General features: G+C 34.4%; 1 protein-coding gene across 2 annotated transcripts in view; it reads right to left on the bottom strand.

The window, feature by feature from the left end:
• The window catches only part of FAF1 (Fas associated factor 1), a 391,473-nt gene that overhangs the window by 201,920 nt on the left and 162,537 nt on the right, over positions 1-27,016 (bottom strand). For both annotated transcript variants that reach the window (XM_074334706.1, XM_074334705.1), the window contains one exon: positions 16,403-16,508. In XM_074334706.1, the coding sequence (XP_074190807.1) occupies positions 16,403-16,508 (106 nt within the window). The remainder of the gene's footprint in view (positions 1-16,402; positions 16,509-27,016) is intronic.

Here is a 27,016-nt window from a genome sequence, read left to right on the forward strand (position 1 = left end):
ATAGATATTAAGTGATAATTTCCCCATAGAAAAGGTTTCTCTAACTGACTAATTAATATCTTTATTGTCCACACAAAGAATTCATTCCATGCTCAAATACACGTCTACTACATTCATAGTAACAGTACAATACTGATGGAAGCACTATACAAAATTAGTCACAGAAACTCTGTATGGCAATGTAATCAGAACCCTTTAATAGAACCTCGGCCTGTGTCACCATCATGTAGAAAAGTTGGTATTAATCCACTTAGGATATTATTCCAGTTGTGCAATAGAATGGCCATCAAATAGAAACAAAGTGAGAATCTATCCCCTTTTAAATACCGGGGTGCCAAAAAATGTATACACATTTTAAGAGTTAACATTTTAAAGACTGTGTATACATTTTTTTGGTGCTCCCTGTATTTAACTGAAATGCTTATAGAATGTGATTCCATAAAACTCTAATGCTTGGGGCGGCTGGTTAGCTCGGTTGGTTAGAGCACTACGCTCTTAATAACAAAGTTGCTGGTTTGATCCCCACATGGGCCACTGTAAGCTGCGCCCTCCACAACTAGATTGAAACAATTACTTGACTTGGAGCTGATGGGTCCTGGAAAAACACTTAAAATAAATAAAAGTTTAAAAAAAAATTTTAAAAAAAACCTCGCCAATGTTTAATAATATTGAACTCAAGAAAAATTCTCTCCAACATTACAAAGTTCACTTTCTCTTGCTTTAACTTTAACAGAAAGGAAGGATATCTAGCTACTATCTCAAAGAAAATTTCTTTAAATTTTTGGCAAACATTGGTAAATTGAAACTTGGCAATCTATACTGTATCCGGGTGGCATCATCCCCGATTCTTTCATCTTTTTTCGGGTATAATTAGCCAATTTATAGGTATAGCTCTCTTATAAGTTCTCAGTTCTCCATATCCATTTTTTTGTTGAGTTTATTATTTTTAAGTGTACAATTCAGTGCTTTTTAGTTCATTCACAAACTTGTCCAACCATCAATCACTAATGAATTCCAGAATATTTTCATCACTTCATAAAGAAACTTCCCCCAAATGGGCAAAGGATTTGAATGAACATTCCTCTCAAGAAGATATATAAAGGTCAATAAGTACATGAAATGATGCTCAACATCACTAGCCATTAGGAAAATGCAAACCAAAACCACCATGAATTACCATTTCACATCCACTAGGATGGCTATTATTAAAAAAACAGAAAATAACAAGTGCTGGTAAGAATATGGAGAAATTGGAACCCTTATCCATTGCTGGTGGGAATGTAAAATGGTAAAGCCACTATAGAAAACAGTATGATAGTTTCTCTAAAACTTAAACATAGAATTACCATATGATCCAGCATTGCACTTGTGGGTATATATCCCCAAAAATGGAAAACATGGGCTTGAATAGATATTTGTATACCATGTTCATAGCAGCCAAAAGGTGGAAGCAATCCAAATGTCCTATCAATGGATGAATAAACAAATTGTGGTATATGCATAAAACAGAATATTATTTAGCCATAAAAAGGAAGGAAATTTTGACACACGCTATGACATGAATGAACCTTGAAGACATTATGCTAAAGTAAAATAAGCCAGTCACAAAAGACAAATATCAGTCCATTTATATGAAATACCTAGAGTAGTCAAATTCATGGAGACAGAAAGTCAAACGATTGGTTGCCAGGGGCTGGGGTGGGGAAGAGAGATGGGGAGTTACTGCTTAATGGGTATGGAATTTCAATTTTGGAAGATAAAAAAAATTGGGGAGATGGATAGTGGCAATGGTTGTCAATAATGTGAATGTACTTGATTCCACTGAACTATACATACTCAAAAATGGTTAAAATGGTAAATTTTATGTTATGCAATTTTTTACTACTATAAAAAACATGGAAAAATCACATATATGGCAAATTCAGATACTTCTGGAAAGCCAAGTATGCCATTATTTTGCTATATTATTGTATAACTCTGAAAATTAGCTTAAGGAGAGATCTGCATACAAAAGCAAATTTGTATACATATAAACATGAAGATTTAAATTGACTTTCCTAATTTATTAAACACTCTGTGTACACATATGAAGACCACTGTGCTGTGTTTAAATTACATTATTTCTCTTTATGTAAAACTACTGCATGTAAATAGATAATTATTTAAAGATGTGCCCCCTGCCCCCACATATGCATAGCTTTCCCCATTATCAATATCCCACACCAGAATAGTATATTAATTACAACTGACAAACCTACATAGACATATCATTACCACCTGAAGTCCGTAATTTACATTAGGCTTCACTCTTGATGTTGTATACTTTATGGGTTTGAACAAATTTATAATGCATATATCCACTATTATAGACTCATACAGGCAGTTTCCCTGCCATACTAATCTACTTTTTGTTTTTATACATTTGCCTATTCTGAGCATTTCATATCAATGGAATCATGCAATATGTGGCTTTCTGTGTCTGTCTTCTTTCACTTAGCATCATTTTTTCAAGATTCATCTATGTTGCAGCATGTATCAATACTTCATTCCTTTTTTATGACCGCATAATATTCCATTTATGGATATACCATATTTGGTTTATTCATTCATCAGTTGATGGGCATTTGGATTGTTTCCATGTTTTGGTTATTAAGAATAATGCTGCTATGACTATTCATATACATATTTCTTTTGTGGACATATGTTTTCAGTTCTGTTGGTACATATCTGCAGTGGAATTGCTGGGTCATATGGTAACTCTATGTTTAACTTTTCGAGGAACTGCAGTTTTCCAAAGCTACTGTATCATTTTACATTCCATCAGCAATGTCTAAGGGTTCTGATTTCTCAACATTCTTGTCAACACTTATTACCATCATCTTTTTTATTCTAGCCTTCCTAGTGGTGTAAAGTAGTATCTCCTTCTGCTTTCAATTTGCAATTCCCTAATGACTAACTATGTTGAACAACTTTTCACGTGCTTATTGACTGCATATTTTCTCTTGAGAAAAGTCTATTTAATCTTCTGTCCATTTTTAAATTAGGTTATTTGTCTTTTTAGTATTGCATTGTGACAGATTTTTATATATTCCAGATACAAGTTCCTTATCAATATATGATTTGGAAATATTTCCTCTCATTCTGTGAGCTGTCTTTTCATTTTTACCAATGGTGCCCTTTGAGGCACAAAGTTTTTAACTCTGAAGTCCAATTTACCTATTTTTCCTTTTGTTGCTTGTGTTTTTTGTGTGATATCTAAGAAACCATCACTTAAGCCAAGGTCACAAAGATTTATTCCTATGTTTTTTTCTAAGAGTTTTATAGTTTTAGTTTCTACATTTAGGTCTTTGGTCTACTCAAGATAATACTTATATATAATGTGAAAGAGTAATCCAACTTCTTTTTTTTTTTTTTTTCCAGGTATATATCCAGTTGTCCCTGTGCCATATGTTGAAAAGACTAGTCTTCCCATGTTGAAGTGTCTTGACAACCTTGCTGGAAATTAGTTGATTTGACTGTAAGGGGTTTATTTCTGGACTTCCAATTCTTTTGCATTGATCTATAGGTCTGTCCTTATGGTGGTACCATAGCCTTGATATTCACATAGAATTTTAATTCACTTATCACAAGTGAAGCTAATGACATCAAATTAATACCATTTATTCTTACTATATCAATATTTTAAAAATCTTCTTATGCATTAGCAAGACTTGTTATATTTATGCAATTCAAACTCTTATTGTATTATATGTACTATTTAAGGTAAAAGTCTAAGATAAAAATAAAATTCTTTATCATTCAGAACAAAAATCTCAATTATATAAATTCAAACACCATGGCAACACAGGCCTCTATTTCAACCTTAAACTTCTTAAACACCTGAAGGATTAAAGGGATATTTACATTCCACAGTGACTTATATACACAGTGACTGCCTATTGGCCAGTTTTCTCTGCCTCTGCCCATGCCTCATCACAAGGTTTACTTGAAGCACATATGAAATTTCTAAATTCACATGTAAGCACCAAATTTTGGAACCAGAAATAATTTCCTATTTTTCATAGATGGCTCAGACCCATAGCAGTTAAAGGAATTGCCTAGAAAGCAAGATATCAGACATTACAATCCAGGTTTCCATATTTCTTTTCAACCACTGGATGCTGACTCATGTAAATATTTGCTTATTCAACAATCATTTAAAAGGTAGTAGGCACTATATTTAGTGCTGTAAATATGAAGATTAAATCACTGAGATCTTACCCTCAAGGAACTTAACATGAGAAGGAAAACAAACACGAAACAAAAGGATAGAAGTATAAAGCAGGCTCAACGGGACACAGAGATTTATGTATATTTTAAGGTTTCAAGACAGTTTATATTCTCACTAGAAAAACTTTTGAGTTTCTGCAGTTCTGCATTGTGAAAAAGACAAGTGTGTGCGTGTGTGTGTGTGTGTGTGTGTGTGTGGCCAGCCACGCAGGGCTATATGACCATGCAGCTTAGTAGTGGCAGGAGGATTAGAACTCAGATTCCCTACACCATAGTACAGTAATATTTCCACTATCACAAGCTAACTGATTGTCAATTGAGAAGTACTGTTATTTTGATTAAAATCTGTAAGAATGCATCCCTAGATTCAAAAAACATTTTTGAAAAAATCAGCTATAATCTCATTTAGCAGGAAACCATCAAGTAATTACCTGGCAGATATTACAAATTAAGGATGACATAAATCTATTCTAAAGTAGGAGTTTTATTCAGCACATTTTGTGCAAACTATCTATTCTCAGCCTAATTTTTCACAAATAAGTGAGACTTTATAACTAAATCAGAGAGATTCATAATAATCCCCGAGAAAGTACATATTTATGTCAACATTAATACTTGAAATGCTTGAAATACCCAGAAATATTTGGATAACTTCACTTTTGCAAATGCCTTAAATTACAAATAATCTCATTTATAGATTCTTTTTAAATACAGTCATTTCATTAAGTACAACTACTCTGTGACAAATTCAATGGTAGACCCAGAAATAAAGAGATGAATTCAATACCTTTCCTATTCTTAAGGTGCTCTTAGTTTAATGGGGGTGGAGGGTAAACAGATAATTGCAAATGAATGTGGTAAATGCTATGACAAACATATGTTCACAGGGAGAGGAGGAGCTTAGGAAAGAGACACCTAACCTGAATAACCACGGATTTGACTACCCAGATTGAATAACCACCTTTCTTACAACATTTGGCTTCAAATTACTTTTGGTAGTTCAACAAATCAATTTCTCAAAGTTTGGCCATAAGTTGAGGACATTCAAAACAAAACAAAAAATGCATCGATAGTCTCTGAAGCCAGTTCCTAGAAATCTAGCATTCTTTTGAGCAATAGAGGATATGTATATCAACAACAAAGATAACTAATTTGGAGGTATCAACATTCATTTAAATTTATGACATGTATGCATGTTAATCTATCAATCACATTTACTTTAGAGTCATGCTTTACATATTGCTTTATTCATCATATACAAAAATCGGCTACAATATTTGAAATAGCAATTACCAATAGAAACCAGGACTCTTAAGACATCTTACTATATTTCTGAAATTTCAAATTCCAAGCAAAGTGATCCATGTGCATATCTGTTCTCATCAATAAAAAATTTTCGCCTGCAAGAAAACAGCAGCCTTTAAAAACACCTTATTAAGTCCCTTGTGTATAACATGAAGGATAAGGGAAGCATCTCCCCATTCAAAAGAAATGAACTGATGTTTAACTGATGTTTTTTGTTATTATTATTATTATTACTACATATACAAATATACCTCTTGGGAAATAGCTCACATTTTAATCAGGCTAAGGCAGACATGTAAATGTAAAGTGCTTTTGATTAAAAAAAAACACCAAAAGGACTAGAAACAAATGGCAACAGAATGTTTTGAATTTAACATGCATAATATATAATTCTAATATTAGTTTTTGAAATGGAATTTTTATGAAATTGTTAACAAGAGAATCAGGAACGTCACTAGTTACCTCACTTATAGGTGATATATTTAAATACAATTTCATTATTTTTTCCCCTTCATATTGATTATAGGATCTCTTTTATATCTACTGTAATAACTATTGTAATGTGATAACAATATAAGTACAAAGAAATTAGGAAAAGTATTAAATCAATAAAATAGGAAAAAAAGTCAGCAAAACAGAAGGAAAGAGGCTGAGAACATCAATGTGTAAAACAAGATTTCAATTCATCTGAAATAAAGCTGTAGTTTGACATATAGATCTTTAACTTTCCTCAACACTTTTAGATAGTTTCTGATAGTGCCATCTTGGATAGATATTCACTATACTAACAATTAAAACAGGCTTCTATCAGAGAACCAAAAAGAATTACATAAATGGATAAACATTAATGTTCTGGAAATGTGACATATTCAAGAGGTCCAGCAGGTATGTAAAAATTCTAGAGCTGCTTATATTTAAAATTTATAAAATAGAAGGTTCAATGTTTTATGTAATATGATTTCTCATGTTTTAGCCACTTTTTTTAAAGAAAAAAACTACCTGCTTACAAGGCAAGGAAAAATTTATCAAAATTATTAAATATTCTCTTTATGGGCAAATTAAAAACAATTCAGATTATATGAGTCAAACAGGAAGTCACGGCACCTTGATCTCTAACAATGAAAGAGAAATTACAGGTACCAGATAGAGTCTTGTTTAGAACATTTTTCGACCTCTCACTTCATAGACTAATTAATTCTGGATTTCTTCTAGAACATACCTTACCCTGCTCTACCAAAATACGTAAGTGAGGTTTGCACTTTCCCAAACAGAGGTTATTTAATCCTAAATAGACTCCCACAAATATAAGCCTCATTTTCTTGTGTACAGTCTGTGTTTTGGAGGGAGAAAATATTCTGTTGGATGCCTACAGTCATTTCAAAAGCTTAACTAGGAGGTTCCTTTCTCACCTTCTGGAATTGGTCAAATCACATTTATTTCTTCACTGGTTTACTTTTTGTAAGTCTCTAGATCAATCCTACCGAACATCTGGCTTTTATTCTTATGACTTCAATTACTTCCAATTTGTAGGCATTTGACTTTTCTAGCATAGTTTCTGGAAAATTATTCCATAATTAATGTGTGAAATAGCTGTAGCCAGAAAAGGCAAAGATCCCTTCCTTGCCTTCATCTACGTGGATACCATACCTCTGGACACCACAGGCTAAAACTCTGCCAGCATTTAAAAAATTCTATTTTGCATTCTAAGTGCAAATCTAATTTGTTTTCCACTGCCACTCATAGGACTTTCTCAGCATTACTTTTACCTTCTTCCCCCTTGTTTCCTTCATCCCTTTCCATCGAATGTCCATGTTCAGTATTATTACTCCCCCTGCTCTCCCTCCACCCCCACGCATTAGCTGTAAAATAGATGTAAAGCTTGGTATAAGTCCAAAAATTTCATGATCAAAATACATACTTAGCAAATTGTTTGGCTAAATCTTTCATGTACGATGAAAGATTATTACCACAATTCATTAGCAAATTATAGACTTTGAAATGTAGGCAGACAAATATTTGGCCCTGTATCAATCAATTTGGACCAGCTGGGTAGAAATTCACACAATCCCAGGAAACCCGGGAAGTGAGGTGCTCTTTCATTTTTCATTCACTTGAAACATTAAAGAAAAATTATCATTCTATAAAAATGTCCACTTTTCAAAATTTTAGCAGAGCCATTTTAGATTGACTTTTATTTTCAGTCAATTACTACTTTAGTGACCAATAAACGGATCATTTTTCTTGCAATTGATTGTGGAAAAATAATGTTTAATGTATACATAGGCATCTTAATATTTGACCATTATACTCCAGTTTAAAAGCTAAATATTTAATAGTGGTTCTACTACCCCAAAAAGGTATGCGTGGGGGTATACTTCTACATACACTAAATCAGCTTGGAAACTAATTTTGCAGATATTCACGATAAATACTATCATTAACATTCTTCCTCTGAGCCTCCCTAGTTCAGTGAGGTGACCCTGTACAAAGATTCTGATTGATCCTATGTCTGTCTGTTTTGGTTAAGCTACAAGGCCGTAGATGGGGACAGCTGCACTTTGGGGGCAACTTAAAACAAATTTCATCTTAGTGGCATCTAATCCAGTGCTTGGTACAAGATGCATGGAAAAGTCAGTGTCAAAATTAAACAATGCCGGCTTTGCAATGAGCAGATGCTTTTGCCTTGCAGCTGTAAAAACCTTAAAACAATCCAGTATTCTACTGTCTGGTCACGAAATGACCACAAAGCAAGGAATACATTTTGCCATTTAAAGAAAATGTTTGCTATGAGCTTTTAAAGTCTTCTTTCCTTTAAAAAAATGTTTAAAAATATAATAGGAATATATTGGGGGGGGGGGTAATAAACTAATACAGCCCTAAATTGAGCAATAGGATTTTTTACAGTATATTTGCCACACTAAATGTATATAAAAATGAATAACTCCTTGACCAGATAGTATTAAGTCATACACAAGACACATTACACAAAAGAAAAATTACTATAAACAGATATTTTAAGAAGTTATGGCCAAAAACTCTTTGGTATATAAGGATAAACATGTAAATAATTTTCTACATGCAGGCCTATCTTAATATACCTACTCTTGGTCTAGTTCATGCTATCAGGACTTTATATTCACTTATTCGCCCTTTGATTTACTTGTTTCTTTTGTTTTTCTTTTTTTGCTGGGGTGGGATGGGGAGAAGACTATGGAGGTTACTTTATGGCTGAAGGATACTTGATTACTTAAGTGTTAAAATATTTGTTAGCTTAGGTAACATGGTATTTCAGCTTAAGTAACATGGTCTATAAAGAAATTGAAGGCTTTTCCAACCTTTGCCCTACAGGAGAGAACGTTGTCTCTGGCATTCAGGAATCTAAGGGTTAATATTTTAATACTGAAATAAACTTTTCTTCATGAGGAGAAAGTCCCAACTACTGAAACCAAAGAACTAGGCCCACTTAAGTAAGTGACTGCATGGTCATGATCAATCAACTTCTACTAATTGAGGTTCTGATTTTTTTAAAGATAGCTTTTTATGGTACCTACAAGAAAGAGAACCTAACGGTCTTATCTTCATTTTAAAGTGTCTACTGCAAAAAAAATTAAGAAAGTTTTCCCTTCCCTAATCATTCATATTTTTTGTTGAAATCCTTTTCTCCCCAAGGATATCAATTAATTAACACCCCATTGCTTATAAATTTCATTGGACATTTTATTGGTTGAAGGTTTGGGGATTCCCCTTACTATTCCTCCTCACCCTACAACTTACATTTCAGTGAACATGGTCCACTTTGAAAATTAATTGAAAATTAATAAAATGTTATTTTAAATATCAAAAAAGGCATACTATCCTCTTCATTAAAAGTCTTGGTAAATAAAATCTAAAATATATTTTGTGGCTGTTTTTGCATTTCTGTATTTTATTTTATAAGAATGTAAAACATTGACTCATAAAGCATATTGCTTGGTGCATTATACCTTTTTAAATAAAATTCTAGACATTCATTTAAAGAGACAGGCCAAACTTAGAAATAACATTCTGCATGAAATGTTTACAATTATCATTAAGTTGTATACTATCAATAAGATTTTGTTGTATTCTTTGCTAATCGCTATAATTAAAATGAACCTGAATTATAGTGTCGGTAATATATGCCATCAAACAAAAGTAAAGCATGCAACAAATATATATCACAATATAATTAAACTTAAAGTTTAAAAACATACAAAATAGCTGACATGTATTCCTAGATGTGGTCCCTTGTATCTTAACCCACATAGATCAGAATAAGAATTAATAAACTTACAGTATCAGTATTTCAAATTATAATATTGTACAAGAACAGCTTTAAGGATAAGGAATAATTATAACTTTGCACAAACTGGGTCTTTTCTTGTTATTTCATAATAACTGGTTAATAATCAGAATTATGGTAATAAGAAATGTGAAAATATTTTGTTTAGAACTTATTTACACAATTCTAATTCCCATTTAATGGATTTTAATATATTACATATTTTTATGGGACCATGCAGAGATTTGCAAAAACAGTTTGCTCAAATAAATGGTTCTCTTAAGTTCATTTTATTCCTTTGGGTTCACTCAATACCAGAAATATAATTTTAAAGTATATATTTTACTCAAAAAATACATAAGTAAGTCACAAACCAAAAGCTAACAGATGTGTGACTTCTAATTAGTTATAATAATCTCTGCTTCAGTGCCATTAGAATGAGCCTTTCTTTTCTTTTGAAAACTAAAAAAGCTTTCCTTTGAATTTTAAACTGTCAGGGTGCTTCAAAGTCAATGTACAAAATCTGCTTTGATTAAAATTTTAGACATCTACAGTGATAACTTTATGAAAGGAAAATATTAAATTATAATTATCCTAAACAGACACAGTCTTGTGAAACTAACCCTACATTCATGTTAAAACACAAAGAGTTGAATATAATGAATTTGATTCATCCTCGGACACAAAGCTTCACCACAGTAAACTCAGTCAACTGTTGCTCTTGCGCCTATATTCATGGTGCTTAAATAGCGCACTTTAAAACAAAAAAAACTCCAATTGGCTTTTCATATATCCACCCTCCCCAAAAATAACGCACTTGAAAAACTCAAATGATATGAAAGGCTTCAAGGCCTCTTTTCTCCCTTTCATACCCCTTTTTTTTATTTCTGTTTGCAGTAATCTGCCTTTCTCTTTCTCTTTCTCATTGCTACAGAGCAAGCGAGGAGGCTCAGAGCTTTGAAAAGGGGGCTCAGTGTGTAATGGGTCCACTAGAATTAATTTACTTGCACCAAATCCATTGAGCAGAGGTTTCTTTCCCCCCTCTCTCTCTCTTCTCAAATCATTTGGAGTTGAACGCAGCCCCCAGCCTTTGTAATTCTAGTAAAGCACTTAAAGTGCACAGTAGGTGTTCATGAGGACCATCTGGTCAAAAGCAAAACAAGCTGCTGATTTTGCCTTTGAATAGAATGAAGCAAGTGTGAATTAGTCTCTTCAATTAGCACTATTACAACCTGTCAAGTGCATATTGTAAAACAGGATTATTACAGTATTGGTCACCAGTGCAATTATTTACTCTCTGCCTTTTCTTGCATATAAAAATGTCTTATGTTTATTAGTTTCTGATAACTGAACATAATTTCTCTTAACCCAGACATTTCAAAACTACGAAACCCACAAATCACAGATTATGAAACATGGTCGGCCAAGCAGATGTTAGAATACACATATGTTAAGTAACAAAGGACTAAAGCATTGTCCTTAATTCTTAACAAAATTTCATTTTTTCTATCTTCTTGAAATGTAGGTAAATAAATATTTCCTTGGGTTAAAAATAATTTCCAATAGAGATTATTCCAAAATACTTTCGGAGGGAGAAAAAAGACCTGTCAGTTCCAAATGGCTGCACTGTAAATATTACTTAAACATATTTCCTAGGGGGAAAATTTATTAAGAATCACAGAAAACATCAATATTCATAAAACGATCATTACTGATTTGTTCACTTGAAATAGTATGACTTCAACAGATCTTGGTTATAAAATGCAACCTGAAACTAATAATATACATGCATATTTGAAAGAAACTCATAATCTCTTTTTCTGAAAGCTGAAGAAAGACTTGAATTCATTGCCCAGTTGCTTAAGAAATTATCTTTCATTCTTGCTAAAATGTCATTTGTGATTTCAAATTTAAAAAAAAAATCAAACTATGAAATATGCTAATTAAAATGGGTTCATTCTAATTGAGCTTATATATCATTTATCTTGCAGTAAAAAGAAACTACTTAAACTTTTAATTAAATAAGCACACAACTTAATTTACCCTCTTGCATATGCATATTCTCAGCTACCCTGCTCTTCAGTTCTATGCCAGCACGCCCCCTCCACCCTCTCCATACTAGAAAACAAACAAACCAAAAAACAAACAAACAAATAAAAAAAAACCACTATACTTAAAACATTTACAGAAAGGGCATGTTAGTTAAGAAGTTATAGTCAAACCCACTACTAGAAAATTGACCATTAGTACAATCTGTAAAAGACTACATATTTAATTACTGTTAATGACCTCCAGCTAGCATTAAAGAATAGTTTGAAATATACATTAGTCAAGCAAGTTGAGAAAGAAGCAAGTAGAAAAATAGACAAAAAACCCAACAGGAGTTTTAAATTTGCAGCATCAGAATTAGCCTCATGATTTCACAATTATTTAGCCAAGATTATTTTTAAGGACTGGTATGATTTATGTATTTAGTTCTCTTCTTATTGCTAATTCAAACTGTTGGCTTCCCACTTGACAATCACTAGTACTAGTAGCGAAATGTTTTACTATTCCATGCAAGATACATCTTTATAGGTTGTCAATTTTTCCTTTATTCCCATTAAGAACTAAATCAACATTAATAAAACAGTGAGAATTCTAGGGTAAAGTGAAACTTGGAAGAGGATTTAAATATTTCCAATAGCTATTCATTGTGCTTCTCTCTATAATAGATAAGTAATACTCCATGATTCCACGCCAAAAATACTTAATGTTTCTTATCATTATCATTCCGGGTCATGTATGTATTCCTTAAGTTTGTATGACATCTACAAAGAAAAGTGGATATTCTGCCCAACGGAAGCTTTGCAATAGTAAGATGGACAACAAAGAATTCGTTTCCAAGAAAAGTTGGCTTGATTTCAGGGACTTTATATCCTTTTCCACACCTGGGTTTAGGATTTACAGTAGGCAAATCAATCTTTTTTTCTCCCTTAATTTAACCAATCCTAAGTACATCTGTAACTACAGACCTTATTAGACAGAATTACTAGAATCTGTACAATTAATTAACTTTAAAAATCTGAACTCTCAGTGTAGAAAATTCATTAAAATAAGGTAACTTAGTTTAAATTTTCAAAGAAATTCACTATTTTAAAGTGTGACAAGCAGCTAATTTAGGACCCAAAAAGGTAGAAAATACGATTGTCACAAAGTTATTGTTATATAATTTGATATATTTTACAAACTATTTCACATAATGGAAAAAGAGAAAGGATATTTATTCTTATGACTACTTGCAACTCTCCATCTTGCAACTCTTCATTCTGGCCTTTTTGTACTATCATTGCCTTTTCTTCAAGAAGGAGGATAATGTAAGTGGAAGGCTTTGTAAAAAGCTTTAAAAAAAATAACTTCAATATCTAACTAGCTTAAATTAAAATCTAGAGCACCCAAAGGACATAAGGCATGCATTGTGAGGCCAGAGACCACAGAACAGAATGAACAAACACTGGTACAACCATCAGTTTATCTCTACTAACTGGCATGAACATACGGTCACTGAAGAGTTTATCTGAAATTCTAACTGCCCCTAAATTCTATTTTCTAATTCAGTACTTTAAAAATGTATTTAATTAATTAAAAGTTGAAATCGTGGTGCCTTTTTCAACTCTGTTTCATTTAATAGAAATTTTCCTTTGGGGGGAAATATTACAAAAGCTTTTTTAAAAATGTAAGGCTTTCAAAAATTAAAATTATCAAAAAATAGTATTTTTTTCCACCGACAACAAAGATAATATACTACTACACTGAAAAAAATCAGGTTTTTTAAAATTCTCACTTTCCTTCATATATTGGTCAGACTTCATTCTTGAACCTATTAAACAACACTAAAAAGAGACTTCTGAAACTGGTGATAGAAATGAATTTACAATTTAGGATATATGGCATCATTAAGCTTACATATTAATAGCTAAAAATTCTAGTATTTATAAAGTAACACTGCAAAATCATTTCAAGATTATATTTTTACTGTGCTGCAAACTGACTTTGAATCATGCAACAACAACAAAAACTGCAGATACTTAAGTATCACTGTGGGTTGCATGTCTGTAACCTAAGAGCATCTCATCCTTTGGAACCACGCTCTACCTCCCAGGTATTCCACAAATTGAAGGAAAAAGTTTTAGGAGTAGGCCTAGAGATGTGATCTTAGGCCTCAAGAGTATAACCCACGTTCCTTTCCTAAGTTGTACAGAATAAAACAGCCTATGTGTTATACCTATCTATTCACAGAAAAGCAACTGATACTACAAACAACTCCTTTTTTTTTCCCTGGCAAGTAGCAATTCAGAATATTCTTTTACATCAACTAAAAAAAGCAAAAAAAGAAAAATGAAACAGGAGAAGAAACCACATTCTTGAGAAGAAATGCATACGAGAATATCTGTGTTTGAAAAATATTTCTGGGACATTTTTCATTTAGAAAATTGTATGAAAAAGATTTACTGTTGTCAAGTCCTTGAAGCTTAAAACATATTTGATAATCCAAATAGCAGGCTGCAAAGAACAGTTTCAGCCAACTGTGACGCACAATGGCACATTTACAGAATTTTAAGTATTTCTTTAATAATTGATGTAGTCATTTTGAATCATTCTGCATAGGATATCAGGTGTGAGCAGATTGCATTAACGCTGCTTAAACATTTCAACTTGTCAGTATGGCCAACTCGATTTCGGAAATATTTGCAGTATTTTCTCATCGAAACAGTAATAAAGGCAAAATAAATATATGCCACTACTTTATAATCACTGAACATTAATGAATATTTTATGTCTTTTTAAATCTCCCTGTTTAATTTAAAAGGGTGAAATTAAGTCTCCTCCCTGCAATATGCCAATTATCTGTAAATCAAACAATAACTTGGCCATTATGCTCCTTTTTGTTAATATAAGGGAAGCTAATTTGAAAACACTGAATGGCATTTTTAGACTGTCAGTTTAATAGTCCTTTCTGCCCTCTTGTGGGAGAAAGTTGAAATACATTTTAAAGTACAGAAACTGGAAATGTAAAGAAAAAAAGGTAAAATTTTAGCAATACAAATTTAAATCAGAGAGAAAAATAAAGCAGTCTATATTTACCCATTATACATTACACTAGTCTTTAATTTAAAAAATTAAGCAACGGAATGAAATTTACCTCTGTCTTTGTTTTTCTTGATTAAATTGGTGTTATTTTGAAATTAAACTTCCTTACTTAAGGTAGTAAGTATATAATTTAAATTTTACTACCATGAAGTTCCCAGAATAACTCTATGATAGAGCCATAATTAAACATTATTTCTTGTGTAAAAAACAACAATGATTCTTCAAGGAATTAAAAATCTAAATTTAGAAGACTACAACACCCATTATAGAAGTTAAAAATGAAATGGCAATTATATTTTAAACCATGGGAAAAAATCAAATAACTCAAACCTATGATTCAAATTAGGAGTCAAGAAAAATTTTAAAGATTTTAGTTACCAGTCAACAAGCTACTCAAGTGATAGAGAAAATAAACTTTAAGCAATGAGGTATTCATGCCAAATTCAGAAGTTGAAATTCATTGACAAAAACTGAAAAAGGGAAATTAATAGTCTAATCATTACTGAAACAATTCATATACTTCTGAAAAATAATTAGGGGGAAACAACTTGTTCTTTTAACACATTAGTAATTATTTTAAGCAACGTAGTCCATGAAAAAGAACTTTGAAATAATCTAAGATTAAGCATGATAAAAACATTCATAGACAAATGATTGTTGTCTTCGCAACTTACAAGGGGTAATATGACATAATCATCATTTCAGTGTTTCAAAACACAAATCCTGTCAGTCTTACACATCTTTCCCCCATGGAGATAAATTACTGGCTTTTAGGTAGGTGGGGCCACAGGCAAGAAGGTACCTCTTCTCTCTTGGGGGAGGTTCTTTTTTGAAACAGTGCATGTGGTTGGCCACACTGAAGAAAAAAATGCTGACACTATAAATAGACTCTTCTCAGATATTTTAAGCTACATGACTGACAGGTTCTAAAAGCATCTCACAATACTGCCCAAGACTGGGATTGACCTGCTTAAGAAAAGCCTCCTCAAATTCCTTTTGGAAACAGGCAGGGAGAACATTATAAATAATATATTTGAGAGCAACCTTTCAAATAAAATATAAGTATGTTTGAAAATGTATGCTGTCAACAATTCCCAAATTAATATTATGAATAATTACTATAAAACCAGGCAATGTATTACATAATAATGAATATTTTCAAGCAGTTTTAAGGTGACTATTTTAAGAAATATCAAGAGCTCCCATTTACATCTGTCTTTCTAGGTCAAGTCATTTAATATATCTACAGTAATCATGATGCTTCAGTTAATTAAAATTAAGAATGTAGTAATGAAACATAAAGAGAGTTTCCAACCAGAACAGATAAGCTCTCTTTAACAGGGTCAAAATTAGCTATAATGAGCTACCTTTATTCCTTAGCTGTGAGACATAACTCACCTCTTGAATGGTACTGCTTCCTGAGAAGTTCAGGTTGTACTCCCGCTGGACTTCTCGGTGGGTGATGATCAGCATGAAGTTTTGATTTAATGACTCCTGCAGGGCACTGAAAGGGTTGAAAGAAAAACAAGGAACTCTGAGATGAACAAGTTCTAGCTTGCTTTACAGCTAGCTGCAAAAACCCCAGGAGTACCATAAGTGCCACACAGGCATGTCCGGGCCCAATGTTATCATCTTTTCAGCTCCTAAAGGCAAAAGAGCATGCTGAGAACAACCAAGGGGAGCTAACCTGTTAACTCCTTCTCTACCAAGGTGTTTTTAAACTTCAATTCGAAATAGTCTGCATTCGTAAGAATTTTCTACAAATCATGTGCTATTGTCTGCATATGTATTTCTTCTAAGAGAACCAAATTTGTCAATTACGTCAAATGCCAGACATGTTACAAAAATGTATACTCAAAGGCTCTGATTCAATTTCAAGTGAAATAGTTGTTCTGGAAGAAGAAAAATATGAAATTATTGTTTATACGCATGAATGTATAATAGAAATATGGTTTAAGTCAAAATTCAGAAGATATTGAAATGAATAGAACTTTAATTGCTATACCAAAATTCCTTCAAAATACCTGTGTTTTCACTTAAGACTAAAAAAATATATAGAACTCAAAATTGGAGAATTCAGAGCAACATTAAATTCTATGCCAAAGTTCCAAGATACTACAAATGTGTCAGAAACATGAAGAGTAAATGAAATTAGTGACATATAGCAAGAAGCGTCTAAGTTATGACTCTATCTGTTTATGACAATACTAAGAGGCACTATCGGCATTGAAAATAAAAATCTCACCATTATTGATGAGTAATCTGTACTGCTAGCCTTAAGTATAATTATGCCATGCTTATGCAATCAAGAAAATATTTTGGGTGTGCTGAGTATTTTTAAGCAGAGTTTTAAGGTGACTATTGGTTCTGGCTTCCTTTGCCAATCTATAACTATGTGATAAATATACGTGCAACATAAGATTAAAATTAGGCGGTTAATCTATTTGTTCTATTGTCTCTTATAGAGTTTGCAGATTAATTACAGATTAAAATTACCTAGGAAACACCAATATATAGCACAAAATACTACTGATCAAAATCAAAATCAAATGATACCCCACTAAAATCGTTCCTTTGTCTTTGTCTCCTTAGCACTTAATGCATAAATATGATTGAGTAATGAATAAATTGTGAATTTTCAGAAGGCAAGAGTCTTCTTTATTTTTATATCTCATACAGCACTGTTACATTCTGGAAAACTACCATGAGAATTAAGATTTTGATTAATTTATTTATCAATATTAAATCAATGCTTTGCATTATTCCAAGTGCTAAAAAAACCAACCCAAATTAATACATAGTTCCTGTTCATGAAAAGGTTCACAATCTAATAAAGTAGACAGATACATAAACAGCCATAGTATGACATAATAGGTACAACTGAGAAATTGGGGGGGGGGGGGAAGTACAATGAAAGCTGAAAAGGAAGTGGTTAACTCTGTCCCAGTGAGAGGGAAAACAGTCTAGGGGAAAGCTTCAGAGAAGAAAGATATGTTAGGATAAGTAGGACCTTAGAGGTTATCACTTGGAAGAAATGAAATTTGTTTTGTTTGGGGAAAAGAGAAGGGTGGCACTTTTTAGACAAAAATAATAACTTGGAAGAATACAGCATATTCATTCATTCTAGTAACATTTTTATTGAGCAGTATCAGTGTTAATGATACTGGTCTGGTTGCTAGGGATACTGTGGGGGGCAAGAAAAACACAGACCCTGCTTTCATGAAACTTACATTCTAGTAAAGGACACAAATAATCAAGTAAATGAATAAGTAATTTTAGAGAATCCTAAGTGCTGTGAAGAAAATAAAATGGGGTTACAATATAATAGGTAAGAGAGGGGCAGGGTAAGAGGAGTTATTTTCAACAGAATAGTTGAAAGCATCTCTGAGGCAGTGACATTTAAATTGAGGCTGGTATGATAAGAAAGAGATAGCAAGAGTCTGATCCTGTAGGTCCTTGTAGACCATAGAAAATAATTTGGTATTTAGAGTAATTGCAAAGGAAAGCCATTGGAGGTTTCACACAGGAAATGGTCAAGATCTAACTCACGTTTACATTTATACAATAGTATTCTGGCTGCTCCGGCTACAGTGAGGAAACAGTAAAGGCAGGAAAAGCAGATAGGAGGCTAGGCCCAGCAGGAAGTGAGAGTGGATTGGACTAGGGAGGCAGAGGCTCAGACCTGACGAATTGTCAGGTTCAGATGTATTTTAGAGGTAGAAGCCAGACAACTTCTTAATGGAGTGTGAGAAAAAAACATAACCCCAAGGTTTCTGGCCTGAGTAAATGAAAGGGTGGAATTGAATTTAACAAAGAAAACTGGAACAGGCTGGGTGGGGAAGTTGGGAGTGAAAGGTTTTGGATATACTAAGTTTTAAGGTGTTATTAGACATCCAAAAAGAGATATCGTGTACACTTATATATAAGTTGAAGGTCAAGTAAGAGAGCTTGGAACAGAGAGTCGACAGTGTATAGATGTGTTCAGATTCTATGGCCAAAAGAAATCACCTTGGAATACAGGTTACTTAGAGAAAAGGAAAGAGGCCAAGATGGAGCCCTGGGGCAATGCAATAGTTTGAAATCGAGCAGAGGAGGAGTCAGTGTAAAAAAGATCAATAAATAGTCAATGAGATAAGAGAAAAACAAAGAAAGTCTAGCATAAAGAACCCCTGAGAAATAACTTTCAATTAAGAGGGCAGGAGCAATTATGCCAAGTGAGACAGTAAGTACAGTAAGGCCAGAAAAATGATCATATTCAGGAAATTGTGAAAAGCTCAGTGTGACCACAAAGAAGGGTGTGTGAGAGGAGTGTAGTGAGGCTAAAGCAGTGGGCTGGGTCAATGTTCAATATATATATGTGAAATGAGTCTGGGTGGGAAGTGGCAAGTGATGGAAAGGCTACTTGGAATGTCAAGGCCTTTCACAGGTAGATCTATTTCACAACTATTCTCCAAAATGTGGCTTTCGTTCTAGAGCTTGGCTAACTTTCCTCCACGTCAAAACATCACACCATAGTCGCTTCAATCTCTGTTCATGTTGTTCGCATCTTCCTTCCCATCCCCCACCCAAAATACTGCACAGCTTTCACACCACCTCATGGCTTACCATTTGTATTTATTATAAACCTCCTCTTCTCTGAATTCCTATATCCCACGTGCATACTTTATTTAATATTTAATTATATCATGTTTTGTACAGTTTGCTTTGTTTCATGTGTGGAAGTCCTGAATCCAAGACTTTAAGCCTTTTGACAGTAAATTTCTTATTCATCTGTATTTCCCTTGGCAACTCTCATATTAAAAAGGTGATTCAATTCAACCTACAGACATTTAAGGAATAGCTCTGAACTACATATTCTGAACTACATATAAAGAACTACTAATTCTCATTTTTTTGAGCCTACCTGTGAAGTGCCATTTTATTTACAAAATTGCAGTTCACAAAGGTTATGGAACTGCCCATGGTTATGCAGCCATAAAAAGATGGAACCCAGTTTCTAAACTATACTTGATTCTACGTTCTTTCACATCAGCATCCTACCTCCCAAGTGGCTATGCTGCTTTGGGGATAAAAAGATGAGTAAGACTCTTGCCTGCTAAAACTTCACAATTCATTCATTCTTTCTGTAAGTATTTGATTCCTATTATCTGTAATAATACAGAAATAAAAGACAATCACTGACCTCAAGACAGACTATTCAGAGAGGTTAAAACAGATGTGAGGATTGCAGAGAAGGGAGAGAGTGCTTTGAAGTACTATGAAGGATGGATAGCAATTTGACAAATAGATATGGAGGATGATTTTAGATATAGATTAGTTTGAGCAGAGATGGAGACTGGAGAACATACAGAAGGATGTAGAAAGCAACTAGGAAGAAGTTTAAGGGGATGGGAAGAAGGGTTCCAGAAGTCGATTACTATGTAGATCTTCCTTTATTTTTACATGTGAATCAACGCATAGGTTTAACACTTTTAGTGTGTGCCTTTATGCAATTCCTTAGATACATTTCTTGCTCTTGACTGGCAGACTTGTACAATAACTTTGCAAAAATGTTTGCCAGGACCAGCACTGCCTGCCAAACAACTTTAGAAGAACACCCATTTAGTCTAGTTCTACAATTCTTCAATAGCCCTGAGGGAGGATACACTGGCAAGAAAAAGTATTTATGGCTTTAAACTGCTCAGGAGTCATAGAGCCAGATTTGAATCCCTGCTCCACCACTTGCTAGCCGTATGACTTTGAAATGTCAATCACATTCTTTCAGTGGTCTTTATTAAGTGTCTACCATATACAAGACCCTATTTTAGGCACTTAGTTACTCTGTAAATTCTCAGTTTCCTTTTCAGGAAAAGGATAATACTCCTTACTTCACTGAACTATGAATATTAAATTTTAGAAAGCCATGTGGGAATTTGTATTGCATATGTTTTAAGGTGATCTGTTATAACTTACTGAAAATAGAACACTTTTGAGGAATACTCATACTTTAAACCCTTACAATGACAGTGAAACATTAACAAAAGCATGTATGGTGCTTTTGTGACAGTTATTTTTTTGGGTTTTAGTTCCATTTCTCTGTAGGAGCTCACAGAAGATAAAACCTTTTTTGATGGATTGCATATACTGTATATTATACCTAATGTTATCCAGACTCAGCGATCTCTTTCACACAGGTCTTGTTTGGTGTTGATATACTACATTCATGTTCCTTGTGAGAATGGTTTGTTTGGAGGAGTAAGCTGAGGGTATTACCTGTGAGCTTAGACTTCAGCCTGATTCATTCATTAGCCATTAATGATAATGGCCAGACTTTAATGATTGCTACTATGTATCAGGCATTAAGAGTTACGTGCCAACTTTATGAAGTTATTATTAGCATTTTCATTTTACAGATGAGGAAACTGATGTTGTTACTTGTCACACAAAATAAGTAGCAGTGACCCAGATCTAGCTGTTAAGATTTTTCTTCCGGGTAATGGGGAAGGGAACCCAGTGGGATCATACTTCTGCTTTCATTGAGTTTACTGAGGGATGGAATGACAAGCAAACTTGTAATTCACATACGGTACTTTGTTAGCTAAGACCTCTACTACCACTTTTGCTAAGGTGTTATGGAAATACAGAGGAAGAATGCCTAAATTAGACCAAGGAAGCTTTCCACAGAATCTGACATGGTAACTAAGTTTTGTTTCCTTGTTTCACGAAGTATCTTTTGAGAGCTGGGGGACGAGGGTGGCAGAAGGGGAGACAAAGGGCTATAAGGAACATACCATGGTGATCTGCATAATGTGCAAAGACTTTATTGCTAAAATATTATCTAGGCAAGCTGAGTGTAGCTGCTGCTTAGCAGAATGAGTTGAGTCCTCAGTTGCTGCATTTAGGTGCAAGACACTAGGGTGCAGTGTCTTCTAATGGTTGTTTAGGACAGTTTAGACGTGGCTAATCCACCTTCAAGCATTCTTTTACCTTCAAAATGAAAAGTCATTCACGCTACTTCAACTTTTGACTCTTCAAGTAGCTCTGAGGATGATTGTCAAACAAAGTGGGTAGGTGAAAAATAATATGAAACAGACTTTTCTTTCTTTTTTTAAAAAAGCATTATTTTTTAACTTTTATTTGTTTTAAGTGTGTTTTTCCAGGACCCATCAGCTCCAAGTCAAGTAGTTGTTTCAATCTAGTTGTGGAGGGCGCAGCTCACAGTGGCCCATGCGATGATCGAACCAGCAACCCCGGAGTTATGAGCATCATGCTCTAACCAACTGAGCTAACCAGCCGCCCCAAGTTTTTGTTTGATTTTTTTAATGGCATGTTTTCTCTTCAATTAGAGGGAGAAGGAACGGAGTGAGCAAACGTAGAAACATTTTAAAAGCAATTTTAATCTTAACTCTATGCAATAAATGTTTTGATAAAACATGTATTTTTTTTCCACACTGGTTCATTTTTCATTCTCCATTATGATTTTCCTTTAAGTTTGAATATGCACATTTACCACAAGGAGATGGTTTTCTTTCTACAAACAGACAAGGGCCATTAAAACTTACCATTGCTCTACCCTCAAACACAGACTGAAATTAATGTTTAAAATGTAATGAGAGCCACATACATTTTCCCCAAGCTTTGAGCTAGTCATTCTTTGAAAAAAATACCATACAATATAATATAATGAATGTGAACATTTTTAAGCACTTAGTAGGCAAAGTGCTAGATATTTTCACATATACTATCTCACAATTCTCCTAGTCAGTTTCTTAATTTTAAAATTGGGGGCAGGGGAGATAGGTAGGATGTAAGACAGAGAGTTATAAAAAAAAAATAGATAGGTAAGATTAGATAGATATCCACTCCTTTACATTTTTTCAGTATTATAACTAAGCATTAATTTCTGAGCCAAAAACACAATTCTAGAAATAGTTTCAGTAGAAAATCACTTCTCTGCTTTCTTTTTTTGTCTGTAAGTCTTGGGCTTTCAGTGCTCTTTCATTAGCAGAATGTCCACCTCTCCTAGGGAGATCCCATTCTACTTTAACTGTGAATTTTTATCAGGAACAGAGAAATCATCTGTAAAATATATGCCTTCTAACAAGTACCAAATTCATTTTAATTCACTGGCTTAGTTTATTTTATATTCCCTTCCAGTTTTTCATTTATAAGGGGAAAATAATGTGTAATAGATTTTAACACAAAGGCCACAATAAATAAGTGAAGCTACATTTTTATACATGTGAACATAAAAATCCACGAATTATTAGATTCCATATGTCAAGTATTGATAAAAGCAACATTAAAAAATAAACGTAACAATCTTTACTGTCTTTACTGAGTTTATTTCACAATGAGAGAGTACTTCGGTGATAAAAGCACATGGCTATTTTAATATGAATGATGCAGTGATTTTCTAGCGGTAACTTAAGGCTGTATTATGTGAGTAAAGCAATCATTTGATCATCATGTGGCTATATACCTATCATTAATTCCTGATTAAGAAGAGGAATGATTTCCCTCCTGCCAAACAGAAGCAGGCCCATTTCAGGAGGTAGCACCATAGTAGGCAGGGTGTCTTGCATCTAGAATAACAGTAATTTAAGGATTTCCTCTCCAGCAATTCCTTGAAATCAAGAATTCTCTTAAAGTCTTCAGTGGGCAGAAGATTTGACCAAGCTAAACCACAGCCTTTCTGTTAAGACAGTAACAGTTCTAGGGGAAGCACTCACTGTTATAAAGTATGAATCTATCAAGATTAAACAGCTAGACTAGGAAAACAAATTCAGACTTGGGCTTCAGGGCTTTTATGGACTGAATATTTGCGTCCCCCTCAAATCCACATGTTAACAGCCTAACAGCCAATGTGATGGTATTGAGAGTTAGGGCCTTTGGAAAGTGATTAAATTTAGATGACGTCATGAGGGTGGGGTCCCCATGATGGGATTAGTGTCCTTATAAGAAGAGGAAAAGAGACTTGAGCGTTTTTTTTCTCTCTCTCTGCCAAGTAAGAACACAGTGAGAAAACAGTCATCTGCAAGTCAAGCAGAGGGTTCTCACTAGGAATCAAATCTGCCAACACCTTGATCTTGTACTTCCTAGCCTCCAGAATTGTGAGAAATAAATGTCTGTTGTTTAAGCCACGCAGACTATGGTATTTTGTTATAGCAGCCTTAGTTGACTAATATAAGGGCTTCTGTATTTATAGCTCTCAAGTAAACAGCTGCTATCAGTTCAGCACAGACTTCCAAATGGCTGTCTGTCAAATCTGTATATACACATCCAAATTAAAATCCCACTCATTAAAATCCATGATAGAATACAACATGCTTTTGTTAAAACATGTAACTGAGGTATGCCTAAGAATTGTGCATTTATTGTATGTAAATTATACATTATAAAAAAATTGTAAACCATAAAAAAATACTTGAAATGTGACAGCCACCATTTCTGCAATTAAACAGTCTGCATATTTTAATTTCAAAAATACAGCACACTTGATAAAGAAGAAAGGGTTCTGGTCAAGATGGCAGTGTAGGTAAACTTTGAGCTTGCATCCTCTCACAATCACATCATAATTACAAATAAATTACAAAACAACCATTATTGAGAGCTGCCTGAAGTCTAGCTGATCAGAAATCTTACAACTAAGGATATATAGAAGAAGACACCTCGAGACTGGTAGGAGAGGCAGAGATGCGGAACGGACTGGTCCCACATCCATGTGCGGCAGTTAAAAATTGGAAGGGATATCTCAGCTGCAGAGGTACCCCATTAGGAGTAAGGGATCCGAGCCCCACACCAGGCTCCCCAGCCCAGGGTTCCAGTGCCAGGAAAAGAAGTCCCCACAACTTCTGGCTGTGAAAACCAGCAGAATGTGGCTGGCTGAGACGGAGCTCTGCTAGAGTCCCAGGAATTCCTCTTAAAGGGCCCACACATGGACGTACTGGTGGACTCACTTGCTCTGAGCTCCAGCGCTAGGGCAGCAGTTTGAAAGATGTTAGGGACATACGGGGAGAAATTGAATCATCTGGTTTCAAGGAAAGGGCTGGAGGGGCAGCTTTATTCCAGACAGAAGTGCTGGCAAAAGCCATTGTTCCTTCATTGAGCCCTACTCCCTCCCAAAGTGCAGACTTAGGCAAGTGCCATGTCTGAGTCTCCATCAACCTGGCTAACACTGTTCACCTAGCCTTGGTGATTCCCTGAGACCCAGCCCCACCCAACTTTTGGGCCCACCTGAGCCACTTTCAGTGGCTTTTTCATACAAATGACCTGACGTGGTTCTTGCTGCAGATTCCCTAAAATCTTTCAAAGGTTCACAAAACCCAAACAAGCAGCATCTGGCCTTGGCATGCCCCACACCTCTTGCTGAACAGCCCCAAGACTGGCACTGACAGTAGTCAGCCTTGGTTTGAGGCTTGGCCTCTCCCAGGCACCTCCAAGCCTAGCATGGGTGGCAGCTATCTGCAGATTGCTTTGTGGTTCATTCTAGGAGGCCCCAGGCAGGGCAAAGGACTAAACTGGAGCACCACCTGGCTGCCTCTGAAGATGACACATCCATGGCAGACTGGGCAGGCACCAGAGCCTTGCTAAAGTGAATCCTGCTCTGTATGGTCAGTCCCTGCATAACACCTCCTCCATTGTAGTCACGGCCAGTCCTCACAACCAATCAGCCCAAGGGTCAATCCCTCCCATTGACATGCAAACCACAACCAAGGCTCAACTACAACAGGAGAGTACACAAAACCCACAAAAGGGACATACCTAAAGCATTCGCCTCAGGTGACCAGGGAGAGAGAACCACTGGGCCCCACAGGACACCTACTACATAAGCCCACTCTACTAAGACCAAGAGATATAGCAGCCTTATCTAAGCGATACAGCAGCCTTATCTAATACATAGAAACAAACACAGGAAGGCAGCCAAACTGGGGAGAAAAATAAACATGTCCCAAATGAAAGAACAGAACATAGCTTTAGAAAAAGAACTAAACAAAATGGAGACAAGCAATCTACCAGATGTAGAGTTCAAAACACGAGTTATAAGGATGCTCAATGATCTCGGGGAGAATTTCAACAAAGAAATAGGAAACATAAGAATGGAGACAGAAAACATAAACTCTTAGACATAGAAACAAAAACTCTTAGACATAGACAATAGTTTAGTGGTTACCAGAGGGTAAGGGTGAGGGGGCTTCCAGAAGAGGGTAAATGGGGTCAAATATATGGTGATGGAAAGAGAACTGACTCTGGGTCGTGAACACATAATGTGAGATATAGATGATGTATTACAGAATCGTACACCTGAAATCTATGTAACTTTACTAACAATTGTCACCCAAATAAACTTTAATTAAACAAATTTTTTACACAATTTAGCAGGAACTTAAATAATACAAATACTCTTCTTATGAATCGACTAATTGGCATGCTGAAAGACCCCTTCTTTTAACAACAAAAAAATAAGAACAAGTTATGGCCTTTAGTGTAATTTCTGCATTTGAATTTTCTTTAATGAAATTGACAGAAAACACAATTTCTTAAAGCGGAATCAGTTTTCCGTGTGGCGTTTCCATTATCTGATTACAAATAGGCATGAAATAAAAAATGAATGCTATTCTTTGGTGACTGCTATACTTTTGACATTCATGATTTAGAATTTAACATTTTAACCAAAAAAGTTTAATTTTACAACTTGTCTCTATGATCAAATAAGAATTAGTTTAATGTCTCAGTTTAAAAGCAAATGGTATCACGGACTTCTGCTTCCAAAAATATGGAGTTGATGTGCTTTTACTCTATTATTCCCAATAAGTAAAACTAAAAACTCTGGAACCCTGTATATTATATGTAAAATGAACATGAGGATTCTAAAAGGGGGAGAGAAGGAAGACCAGCTAGAGACCTAAAAAGAAAAACATAAAAAAGAACCACTCAGAAATGAATACAATAACTGACTTAATGAATACCGACTTAATGAATCAACTATAGATTGACTAGATAAAGCAAAGAACTGAATCAGAGATATAGAAA

This window comes from Rhinolophus sinicus, linkage group LG06 (genome assembly GCF_036562045.2).
Source record: "Rhinolophus sinicus isolate RSC01 linkage group LG06, ASM3656204v1, whole genome shotgun sequence".
In the NCBI taxonomy this organism is placed as follows: domain Eukaryota; kingdom Metazoa; phylum Chordata; class Mammalia; order Chiroptera; family Rhinolophidae; genus Rhinolophus; species Rhinolophus sinicus.